The 13,207-nt window shown below is 37.9% G+C and overlaps 1 protein-coding gene across 1 annotated transcript; it reads left to right on the forward strand.

Annotated features, from left to right (window-relative positions):
- Positions 1–612: 612 nt before the first annotated feature.
- On the forward strand, positions 613–13,169 carry ganc (glucosidase, alpha; neutral C). The gene is made up of 25 exons (XM_080871051.1): positions 613–797; positions 1,161–1,223; positions 1,520–1,622; positions 1,771–1,898; positions 2,120–2,296; positions 2,403–2,406; positions 2,500–2,569; positions 2,741–2,837; positions 2,948–3,125; positions 3,218–3,362; positions 3,460–3,695; positions 3,782–3,908; positions 4,170–4,249; positions 4,535–4,678; positions 4,912–5,008; positions 5,116–5,217; positions 5,486–5,660; positions 6,904–6,972; positions 7,163–7,227; positions 7,326–7,402; positions 7,480–7,554; positions 7,647–7,760; positions 9,191–9,303; positions 9,456–9,559; positions 12,059–13,169. The coding sequence occupies exons 1-25, from the start codon at positions 769–771 to the stop codon at positions 12,163–12,165; spliced, it is 2,679 nt and encodes an 892-aa protein (XP_080727177.1). The 5' UTR covers positions 613–768; the 3' UTR covers positions 12,166–13,169.
- Positions 13,170–13,207: the final 38 nt, after the last annotated feature.

Here is a 13,207-nt window from a genome sequence, read left to right on the forward strand (position 1 = left end):
GATTTAAGTTGTAAATGTAGATGAAAAGCCAAATTTAGGTGATATGGTATTTTACAGTTACCATTCAGCATACTATTAAAATGTGATTACAGTCTTCTCATTTAAAAACACAAATGAATGAAACTCCCAAAACTAATTCAATTATATATATATAAAAAAAATGTAACTATGATACCACAGAAATTGTTGGATAATAATGAATTTCTTATTCATATGCATTATTTAGTATTCTCCTACCAACAGAGCTGGATAAATAAGCTTTATTCTAACATGCACCACAACCTTGGGATAACTTGGCGGGTATATTTGGAAGACGTCCATCTCGACTTGTAAAATAACAATTATAAATACTTTAATAATCAATCTTTAATCAATAAAATTAACATTGTAAGCACAAGATTTAAAAACATTACATTACATTACATTTCTGCCTTCTTTTTTGTCTTTAAATAATTGTATTTTTCAATTATTGTTATTATTTATTATTATTTTTACCTGTGAAAAATAACATAAACCACATTGTAAATAACTCCAGGAAGAGAGGCCTGTTCGCTTCAGTGGGGGTTTATTTTGGAAATCCAAACCGGAAATGAAGGTTGACGTACGTAGCGGTATCTTGAGACAGATTTTTCTCTACGTGTTGTTTCCCGATTTGAAACTGTCAGGAAGCTCTTCCTGGTTTAAACAGAAAACAAATGTAGCTGTGCTCAAACACGGAGACCACCCCGACTGTGAAGGACCGAAGGTTTTGTCTTATCTTTGCGTTAAATGGCGGAAGTGAGCCAAACCCTTGCTAGGTACAGACATATGGGTATATAAACATGCTCTTTCCAGCCGCTCTGTTGCAAAGACCACCCTCTTATGTTGACCTTTGACATTTCACAATGAACCTATATGAAGAAAGCAACATAAAGTAGGACAATCATGTAGTTACTGTGTAGTTATTATCAAATACATGGCAGCTGTTGTTTAGGTCACTGAAAGGTGCTTGGCAATATTTGAATGATGGGAAGTTTTTGACTTTTATATATGTGTGCAGTCAGGTTACAGTTTAACCACCATTTTTGATACTTGGTGCTTTCCATGCCCCAATTGTCTTGAACACCTTGGTCTACGTGTATAAGTGTGTGTATTTCACTTTATTTTTGCTTCTCTTATAGTGTTATCCCTAATGTTGAGGGGGAAGGCAAGTTCAAGAAGAGCGGTGATGTTGCTTTTTATAGGTGTGTTGGACATCCTCAGAGTTAAAGTGATTTTATTGTGTTTTGTTGGACTTGTGAAAGAGAGCTGGAGATTAATAATAACTTAATTGATATAAACAATTGAATTTATTGAATAAACAGAAATGTTTAAACTGTTTTTAAAAGGTAGCTTACTAGAATGAATTTGGAGTGTGGCTCAAATACAAAGAGATGAATTTTCTAAGTAAGCGTAATAATCTGTTCTAACTCTAAAACCTCTCTAAAATTGAAAAGTATTTTAATCTCACCACTGACTTTTATTTTCGCTTGCTTTTAAGGCGGCAGATCCAGGGTGCAAACATGCAGCATCGGGCTCTTTTGGACACTATGGTGCTCACAGAGAAGGGGGCATGTTTTGAATTGCTGGAAGGAGACTCGCAGGTTAGTGTTACTTTTAAAAAGTTTCTTTAATCAAGTTTAAACATCATTTAGACTGCACAGATCAATGTTTTGACCTTTGATTATGCCCAAAATTGTGAATGATAATTAAAGAGGAGGGGATTTTTTTATAAGCTTACTCTTTTCACAGACCAGGCTGCTTCTTTCTTTGTCCCCGTCCAAACCCGGCATTGTAAGGATAACAATAGATGAATTCCAGCCTATTAAGGCACGCTATCGAGTTCCAGATGTGTTATCTGGGGAACCACAATGTGAACAGTAAGCGATGTATCATTTTTATATTATGATGTCATCTTACACCAGCACTTCTTTAAAATCCAGTCCCCTTTAGTATTTCTGACAGCCTAAGAACTTCTGCGGTTGTGACAGAAATTATTAATTGTTCATATCAATAAAAGACAAGTTTATAGATCTAGGTTTAACTTGTAGGATTGCTGCAACTGGAAATTAGTTGACCTTTACCCCTCATCCTTTGGTAGATTAAGAGTGGAGAAACAGACTAAGGACTCAGTCACGTTTTCTTGGTCTTTCGGACGTTATCAGCTCCGTGTGTGGCATTCTCCTTTCCGACTGGAGATCCTGTGTGAGCAGGAAGTGATGGTCACATTCAACTCTAAGGACAAACTGTGGTTCGAGAGACTGCAGCATCGACCCAGGTGAGATTTGCAAGAAATAGATGTGCAGAAGAATTTGTTTATATCATATAGCTGACTGCATTTCTTTTCTTTTTGTATTCTTCTGCGCGGCTACATGTCACGGTAGCGAGGTAAGAAAATAGAAGCACATCTGAAACTGCAGCTTAATTTTGAAGCTTAATCAGGTCTGTGAATGCCATTGTTCTTTGTTGCTTTTATTTCAGCTTCAAGACGAGCGGAAAAGTTCATTATGGAAGGAGACATTCAAGCAGTTTGTGGATATCAAGGCTAATGGTTTGTGCCTCTACTTGAATATCTTACCAGCAACTATCTCAGTTTGGTGTACTGTGTTCACATTTTTATGATCATAAATTACAGGCAAGTGTACATTTATGGAGCTTAATAATCAAGGAACAGAGTGTACTCTAAACTTTATACTGAGAGCCACGTGTTGTGCACCTTCAGGTCCCAGCAGCATTGGAGCAGACCTCTGTCTTCATGGGTTCAGGCATGTGTATGGTCTACCCCAACACGCAGACAACTTGCAGCTCAGAGACACGAGGTACACGCGATGGTGTTTGTGTCTTCATTTGTAAGAGTGTAATTTATCTGTGCATCCTGCAGGCAGGAGAGAGAGTTGACAATTTTTTAAAAATGTGTGTCATTTCACAGAGATGGTGAGCCTTACCGGCTGTACAACTTGGATGTTTTTGCCTATCCACTGTACAGTCGTCTCGGACTGTATGGATCTGTGCCATTGATGGTGGCCCACAAGCCAGACAGGACTCTGGGTGTATTTTGGCTGAATGCATCTGAGACTTTTATAAACATTCAGTACTCTGACCATCAGGTGACCTTTGTTTCTGTGCTGTCTGTATTTTACAGTGACCATGAAGCAAAAAGACACTTTTCTACTGCTCAGTAACCTTCTGTCTCAAACAGGAGGATGAAACCCCTCCAGTTAAACGGAGGCGGGCTGATCCTCAGACTGATGTCCACTGGCTGTCAGAAAGTGGTATGATTGACTGCATGGTTTTGCTTGGGCCCAGTCCACAGCAACTTTTCGCCCAGTATGCTCAGCTGACAGGTGAGAATGTGGCTCTGAAATTATGGTACCCAAAAATAAAAAATAAAATTAAGCTCTCAAAGACTCAAACTTTACTTGTCTGTCCTCCCTGTGTCAGGATATCAAGCCCTGCCCCCTCTGTTTGCCCTCGGGTACCACCAGTGCCGCTGGAACTACATTGATGAAGCTGACGTGAAGTCTGTGGATGCTGGATTTGATCGCCACAGTATTCCTTACGATGTCATCTGGCTGGACATTGAGCACACAGATGGGAAGCGGTACTTTACCTGGGATCCTGTTCATTTCCCTGAACCAGCCAAGCTGCAGCAGCACCTGGAGAAGAAAAACAGGAAGGTCAGTTTTACAGTGCAAAACATGCATCATCTAGAGAAATTGTTTTACTTTGATACGTTAAGATGTTTACTGTTATATCTCTTCAGCTGGTCATTATAAGTGATCCACACATTAAGGTTGATCCTTCTTGGTCCCTCTACTGTGAGGCCAGAGACAGAGGGCATTTTGTCAAGGACAGAGAGGGACAGATCTTTAAGGGCTCATGCTGGCCAGGTAATGGGAAAAAAATCTACTGTTTAATGCTAACAAATGTGACATATGCTGGACTTGTGTTAACATGTTAGCTGCACCAAGGTCCAGAATAGGATAAATAAGATTTTTCTATACTGTGGATCATGCAGAGATACTCTACTGTCCAAAAATAAATGAGCATCAAGGTCCACTTTAATAGACACTGTATGTACTTGATGTGTATGCGTGATGTTGTTATATGCATCTTCTTTGTAAATGGAGTTATGTTAACTTCCCTTACAGGTGAATCCTCCTACCTTGATTTCAGCAGTTCAGCTACTCGAGCATGGTACTCCAGATGCTTCGGCTTGGATAAATACAAAGTAAGGCTCAGAAGGGATCAGCCATGTTTAAACAGAAATGATGCATAATGCAAAGCTACTCAGGACCAGAGCAGAGCAGCAAAAGGCTGAAGAATAATTAAGCTGTGTTCTCTCCTTATGTTGTGGTACCCGTGAAATAAAATGAAACATTTTAAAAGCATCTTAAATAATTTAATGCTTTAGTCCTTGACAAAGATTTCATCTCATATTATTTGTTTTTTATCCACCTAATACTGAGATTGTCTGCTCAAGACACGGTAGTGATGGTGTTTATTTATGATACAGGGATCGACACCTTCGTTGTTTGTGTGGAACGATATGAATGAACCATCTGTGTTCAGCGGCCCAGAGCTGACGATGCCGAAGGATGCAGTGCATTGTGGGGACTGGGAACACAGAGATTTACACAACCTGTATGGTTTTTACCAGGTAAGCAATCTCTTAAAGGGAAGGCCTGATGTGTTTTGTTACTTTAAGCACAAAAAAAATCTGTTTTTCTTCTCTTGATGGAAAAATGTTATTTTGTCCTTCAAGTAACTCTAAAAGTATCTATCAACATCCAGAGTAGTTAAGTTGTGAAGACAGTTTTTAAAGAGTAAAGCCTCCAGGCCCATTCTGTATAATAAAAACAAAATAATTTAAAAAATATTTTTATTTAACAGCACATGGCGACAGTGGAGGGTCTAATCACTCGTTCGGGTGGCTTAGAGAGACCGTTCGTCCTCTCGCGCTCTTTCTTTGCAGGGTCACAGAGACTTGGTAAGCTATTTAAATGGGAAAATGAAAATGCTTCCATCCTCTCCATATTTCCGCATATCCATGCTTAACTGTGCCATTTGTTGTAATTGGCTTTGTTTGGGATACAGGAGCAGTGTGGACTGGTGATAATGTTGCCAACTGGGAGTATCTGAAGATCTCAGTTCCAATGGTGTTGTCCCTGAGTCTGGCAGGCATAGCGTTTTGTGGAGGTGAGGACACTATTGTTTATGGATTAAATTATTTAAACACTAAACAGAATTATTATTGACTAGTCAGACAGAGACGTTAATGCTTCTTTTTCAGCCAACGTGTAATTTTCTTTTGTAGGTGCAGAGATATTAATGAAGTACACACTCTACTAGCTTTTAACTTAAATCTAGTTGAGTAGTTGCTTATATATTCAGTAAATATGGGATATATTACTGCATACTGTCATGTCCTGCTCTTTATCATTAGTCTCTGTTTTTGGTGTTTCAGCTGATGTTGGTGGGTTCATCCAGGATCCAGAGCCAGAGTTGCTGGTGCGCTGGTACCAGGCGGCTGCCCTGCAGCCATTTTTCCGCGGTCACTCTGCAAATGTGACAAACCGTCGGGAACCCTGGCTTTTTGGGGACGAGGTGACTGCAGCAATCCGCACTGTAATCCAACAAAGGTACTATTAGAGAGGTGTCAGTGTCGGTTACTTGAACACCATGTATAGATTGAACATAACCTTTAGAGCAGCGGTCCCCAACCCCTGGCCCATGGACTGGTACCGGTCCGTGAGAGTTGAGGCTCGGGTGTGAAATTTGTGATTCTCTGGGTTTTTATCGTTAACTCGGTTTCCCTGTGTCTTTTCCCATGTTGTAGTTGTGTCTTATTTTGAAAGAACTATTTACTCGTCACCATAGTGACCAGAGAGCATTAAGGGGCAGAGAGAAGGATGTTACTCTCAATATTGTCCGTGCATTTCAGGAGGACGCTGCTAATAAAGTTACACAATTACACAGTGAATTCGAGTTTATTATTATATTTACAAAATACCACAGTTTTTGTCTTGGTCGTATCATTTTATTTTGTTGTATTTATCCACGACACCTTAAAGGCTGGTCCGTGAAAATATTGTCTTACACTCAACCAGTCCATGGCGCGAAAAAGGTTGGGGACCACTGCTTTAGGGTTGTGAAAAACATTGTTGGGATGTGACATTCGGTGAATCGAAAACAATGTTAGATCCAGTTCAAAGACAGTTTTACTAATGCCAGCTAACAGCAGCTAACAGTGGCTAACAGTTCAGGATATCCTCGACAACTCACCTCAGTATCGCTGTTATCGGACAGATGTGAGATGTTCTGACTTGTTAACTCGTATTGAAGCTGTTTCACAAAGTTTTACAGCCTCCTACCGAGTAAATAAAGATGGTTGCTTCTCATCCGGCATTGACAGCTGAGGTAAAGAGTGGACTGACAACCTGACTACTGACACATATTTCTTTTCTTTTCTAATGTATTGCCAAGTGTTGATATTATTCAAATACATTGAAATATAGTGTGTACAACAATGTTTTTTATACAAAGAATACAAGAGACATACCAGCTGGCCACAGCCATTATGGGGTACACTCTAAATTGAATGTTTTTGATGTCTCTTGGTCGACTAAAACATGTTTGTCCTACAGCAGCCACCGTAGCTAGGATGCAATTCAAATGAAATGTATGCATTTGAATTGAGAGTTGACTTCGGTCTGTAACCTACTGACCTCTAGTGGTGATAGTGTATATACCGTAGCTTTAAAGTAAATGTCAACATGAGGGACAAGATACAAATATACATGTTTCATTAGTTTCTCCTGCTTTTGGTGAAACGCTTATTGTCTGACTATCTCATAATCCAGAGTCCATTTTGTCTGTTCTCAGGTACAGTCTGCTGCCCTATTGGTACACACTGTTTCACCAGGCTCACACGTCTGCGTTGCCTCCACTCAGGTTAGTCCTGGTGCTATCTACTGTTCAAATATAGCAGCTGCAACTACAGCTCTGTTAACTTAAGTCATTATTACATCTGTGGAGACGAGATCAGGGGAACATCATGCTATTGATGTTCACTTTAGAAGGCTCTCATTTTAAAGCTAGTTTAACTTGGATGTGGCCTCTAATTCAATTTAAAACTATACAGACCTCTGTGGGTGGAGTTCCCAGAAGAAGAGAGCACCTTCAGTGTGGACAGCCATTACATGCTTGGTGATAAAAACTTTTCATCTTTACATGATTTCTCTGTGTACCCTGGAATTATTGCACTTTCATTTTTTCTTAGTTAAACTTTCCTTCATTTTATGTAGGAGGAGCACTGCTGGCCTGTCCTGTAACTGAACCAGGCATCCAAGAAATCAAAGTCTTACTTCCTGGATCTGACGAGGTACTGTGTTATATATATTTAAATATCGTCATGTTACACTTGATTGTGGATGTTATTCACATTTTTGTCTGTTTTAGATTTGGTATGACATCCATTCTGCACTGGTATACAAAGGAGGCAGGACTCTAAGTCTTCCTGTCACCCTGGACACGGTAAGTTTAGACGACAATTTTACGTGTGTTATTTTTTTTAAAGTCAGATGATCTGTTATCTGTCAGTTGACTCTGATGTTTCCTCTGCTCAGGTTCCAGTATTCCAGCGCGGTGGCTCGGTAGTTTGCAGATCAGTAGGAAGTTGCTCCTGCACTGCTGAGCTTCGGCAGCTCCCCCTCTCTGTTACTGTGGCTTTAAACTCTCAGGTAACTTGTGCAGGATACTGGAATCCTACACCGATGGGATCGTACTTCCATACTGATAAAACAAATTTTTTTTCCATGAGCCTGAATTTCGCTCTCTGAATTTCACACAAAGATTTAATCTACGGCCTTTTTGTTGTCCCTTTTTTTCTAATACTGATTCCAGTATGTTTCAGTTGCAGTGGTTACAGATGTATTGAGTTTTTTTCCTGAGGTTTTACTTTGGGGTCCAGATGCTAGTATAGAAACAATTCCACCAGAGGGTGCCAAACATTTGTGGACCACAAGCTCTATACAAGTACTTGTCCAAATTTTTATAAAAGCTTGTTTCTGCTGTTAAAAAAAAAAAACATTTTTGCCAAACGTAAGTCAAAATTTGGGGTCATTGTCTCAAAATTTCAACTTAACCATTTGGAATATACAGTTAAGTTAACAAGTCAAAAATGTGAGACAATAAAAATTTTGACTTATGGTTTGCAAAAAAAAGTTATTTTTCATTGGCAGAAACAAGTCATACCACTTACCATGTGGTTGATCAAAATTTTCCATAACAACCTACAATGGATTATACATCATGACTACTAGAAAAACAGATAATCAGTGTGTTCTATTTATTTCAGTAAGAAATTCATAAATATCTTTCAGTCATGATTCAAAACCTACAGTTACAGTTACCTGAGTAAAAGAGAATGGAAATAAAATAATATACTTACTTATTAAAATGTTTTTTTATTTTTATAAATTGTAAATATATATATTTTTAAACTTATTTCATTCAGTTCTCCCGGTCATTGTTATCTATTAATATTTAACTTAATTTTAAAGACATGATTTTACAGTCTCACATAGTTATACTAATAACAGAACAATTATTCAAATTCACTCATTTTCATCAATAATGATCATGTATTTGTTCATAATTACTGTCTATGTAAATCAAGATTTTCTTAGTTCACTGATGTACACGTTTGCTAAACTGTCTGTGTTTACGTCATATTCATAATATTATGCAATGTGTTTCATCAGAGACTTGTGCCATGGTGCATATCAGTCAATTAATTAGATGCAGGCTAATAAGGATTTATTTAAATGCATTATTTTATGTAATTAACCAAATTCAGAACAGGACTGTGTGTAATGTATCAACTTGTTGCCTTTGGCTCTTTTCACTGATATAATTTCAGCCTTTTGGAAAGAAATTGCACATGTCTAAACTCTTTGTATTCAACAATGCTAATTAAGGTAGAAGCTGTCTGTATACAGGTTTATTTCAGTCCCTGCTCAAAGATTCGAAGGTAAACTAATACTTATTAAAATTGAGTTTTTATTATGCCAAATCTTTAAGCTACAACTACTGGGAGCTTTTTATGCAAATTGTGACATTTGCATCTTTTAATTAGTGAAGCCCTAACTGCAATCTCCTCTCTCTGCAGGGCACTGCTGATGGTGAGTTGTACCTGGATGACGGCCACTCGTTCAGATACCGTGACAGAAAGGTCTTCTGTCTGCGCAGGTTCAGCATGCTGTCAGGCCGTCTGCTCTGCCGGTGAGTCACATTCACACTTCCAAGATGGGCTCCAGTTTTATGCCACGTGTGAAAAAGAGAGACTGTTTGTCATGTTAAAATAACATTAAATATTTTTAAGAAGAATAACTCGTGACAATATGATTTACTGTTTTTGGTGCTGCTTGTCTCAGTCCTGCCAGTGAAGAAGGAACGTTTGACTGTAATACAGTCATACAGTCGATCACCATCCTGGGGGTCAAGAGCAAACCGTCCGCAGTGATTGTGCATGCATCAGGTAAGGAGATCTGGCATTGATGTAAGGTTTATGGATAACTGACATTCACAATAAAAGAAACACCCACTTATACCAGCATGACTCCAGAGAACAAGCCTCCTAAACAACCACTGTCAAATAACACATGCAGTTACTGTGTGTCATGTTATTCTGGTTGGCTTTTGAGATATATCTGTGTAGGAATGTGTGTTTTTAACATCAGTAAATAATTTAAGAATGCATTTTATTGTCCTTGAATGCAATTGGATTTTATTGCCACTGAAGTAAGTTGTGGCCTGTAAACAGTAAAACGATATTTAGTACCCGACCTTTCCTACTGCCTTCCTGTTGTCTGTTTAGTTTCGTATATTCCTCTGCATGTATGTTCTGCAGGTTTATTCCCTGTGGTACACACACACACATTATTTTAGTAAATGAAACCAGGTTATTCTAGAAAAACAACCAAAGAAGCAAAAACAAAGCAAATGCACTTTTAAGTTATTAAAGTATTTTAGTTGATAAAACAACATTTGCTCATTTTATATTTGATGTTTCAAAAAGTTGAGATGCAGGACAACAAAAGACAAAAACGTTGTTTCATGCAAGTATAAAAACACTCATTAACTAATTAGATTAACTGATGAAAGGTCAGCAATATACTCTACATGTCTCTCCCTCTCCCTGGTGGGAAGAAAAAAGTATCCCCCCTGCATCTTGAAATCAGTCACAAACAATAAAATTGGAAATTCACTTTCAGCAATCCTGGTTCCACAACAGCAAATGTGACATAGACAAGTCAACATGCACCAGCGTTTCCTTATGAAAACAATTAAATAATAAATAACAGAATTGAGATTTAAACCTTCTTATATCAACTTTTTGATGTCTGTGACATCCTGTAGTTTAATATCCTCCCTGTAAATTTGTCTCTAAATAAATCTTATGTGGACGGGTTGTTGGCTTTAGAGCTGATTGTGCAATTGTTGAAAAACATCAGTCATAACCTGACTGTAACTCACTGAATAATTCACAAGTTAGAACTTGCGGCCCATGATGCTGTAAAACACGTGACAGTGGGGGTCATTTTCACAAAATTAATAACTTTTAAACTCCAAAAATCTGCTGCTAATATCAGGATCAGATCTATGGGACAGGGTCACTTCCTTCCCTGAGATTTGCAGAGGTGCGTAAAAGAGAGCGAGGTGATGCTGTCTGTCAGTAAAACAAACTATAACAGGAATCTAACAATCTGGAGCAAAATATGTATCTATTTTTTAAAACTAGCAGCATTTTGAGCTGTTGCATTTTGACATAATTTCATATTAAACATGGAGGTTAAATAGCACAGTGGAGTTAATTTTGGCATGTTAAACTGGTTGTAATGTTACGTTTGTCTTCTGTTTTCCCCCCACAAATCTCATCCTGTGATTGGGTAAAAACAGTACATAAAAAGGTACCAGATTGCACAAACACTTAGAAATCGTATGTTTTTAAAGGTAAAATTGCAAATAGGTGAGAAAGGGTGAAATCAATAATAGCAATAAAATACTCAGATAATCTATTGGTCAAGTCCAAAGACAAATAACCCAGTAGCTATTGCTATTGCTAGTGGTTTCACCAATTTTCTTTCACTACATCCAGAAATAGTAGCTACATTTCTTCCATGTAAAGAAAAAAAGACATTAAATATTTAGTAATGTTGCTTCAATTTCTGTCTCCAAGCTCATTTAAATTGGATTGTGGCAAATGGGAAAACTGTCCTGTCTAATGAGTTGTATCCTCGGCATGACAGAGGAGTATACCCTCTCAGCCTGGCTGGGGGGCTCCTTTGCCTCCCTCCTGCTGTGTGCCCAGCCTGCAGGCTGTGGTCTGTGACCGGCTCCCGGTGCAGACGGCTCCCTGTTATAGTGTTTCCTCACTTGGCTCATGCGAACCCAGCCCAATTTTTACTCTTTAAGTGTGCGCGTGTGTGTGTGAGGGGGGGGGGGGGGATATGTGTGTAATCATTTATGTTAATGAGAGTGTGGGGAGTGAGTTGGAGGGTGGGGTGGGCTGCTTTTAACTATGTAAAGCACTTTGTGCTACATTTTTTGTATGAAAAGTGCTTTATAAATAAAGAGTGAATGATTGATTGATTGATGTGTTGTGTTATCAAATGCACATTTCAGACGACAGCATCTGTGATGGTTACAGGGGTATAAGGGTTAGAGGAACAACATTGACTGAATAATTTAACAAAAGGCAAACTTTAAAGCTGATCAGACTTCACCAAAAAGTAAAAACAAACCCGGGCAGCACACGGGGAATATAAATGAGTTTACATAGGTAACAGATTGCACAGGAACCTTGTTGAATCCATGCCATAAAGATGGTTTGAGTGTATGCTTTAATTACTCCAAAGGAGAAAAGAAAGCTGTAATAGAAACATTTGGAATCTGAGGAATTTGTTCCGTAATCTGTGTATCGATTTAAAAAAAACTCTAAAAAGGTAAAGCATCACCGTTTTCCTTTTATCACCAGGTGCTAAGGACATTTCAGCTGCATTTCAGTACATGGAAACCTGCTGCAAGCTGACTGTGAACAGTGTAAACCTCAGAGTGGCGATGGATTGGGAAATACAGATATGATGATTGTGGACATGTCAGTGATTGAGTTTCTTCATCTGGATTTCTTCATCCTATCAAGAAAAGATCCAGTTAAATTACCCACTTCAATAACGGTCAACTACAGAACTTATCTGAATACATTTGATTGAAAAATAAATTGATAATTGTTTGATGGTGTGGACACTGATGGCATTCAGATCTTATGCTCATTTCTGTGCTCTAAACAAAATCTTCACAAAATTTTAATCACTTTATAAAATAATATCCATAAATCTTTGGACACTGAGATAAATCCAGTTTTTTTCTGTGTACCATAACCTATTGAAATTGTGGTCATGTGATAAATATGGACTCAAAGTGTATGCTCTACTGAAATTTGTGCAGTCATTTACATAGATTGCATTAACTACTAAAGAATCACAGCCATTTGTATAAACAGTCTCCTGTTTTCGGTGGTTCAAATGCAATTAGAAATAAAAATAATTATAAATTAAAAAATTAAATACTTGGAAATATTGGAGATATCCACTGAATAGATGCTTTTCTAAGAAGAAGAATATAGTTATTTTTTTAATCATCGTATGTACATTTTTAAATTCTTGTTACAATGTGTAGTTTATACACCATTTCTTTAGAGGTTAAATCTTATCAACTACAGCCTAAGTGCCTTATCTCCTTAATTTAGCTGAACCACAATAGAAGAATCAGTGGCGATCATGGATATATATAAACATCAGTGTTTAGTCCCGAATCCTCTTAGCCCCCAAATCCAAAAGATTTGCCAGCAACATAAAAGTAACGGGGAAAAACATTTCCCGAACAGTCAGGATGTCAGAAGAACCCTGACGTTAGGTGACTATCTAAAAATATTTCATTCATTTCATTCATGCTACTGTCCTATGATTACATGTTGGCACATGGTTTTCTTTGAGTACTGTACTTTATCTTGACACTGCCTTGTCCCTGTAGCTTTGCTGACTGAATCCTGGTCTGAGAGGACAAATATTTAAAAAAAAATGCAATCTTTTATTCTTATTGAATGTTTTTAAACAATTATGAATTA

The sequence above is a fragment of the Rhamphochromis sp. 'chilingali' genome, assembly GCF_963969265.1.
Source record: "Rhamphochromis sp. 'chilingali' genome assembly, chromosome: 21".
Lineage (NCBI taxonomy): Eukaryota > Metazoa > Chordata > Actinopteri > Cichliformes > Cichlidae > Rhamphochromis > Rhamphochromis sp. 'chilingali'.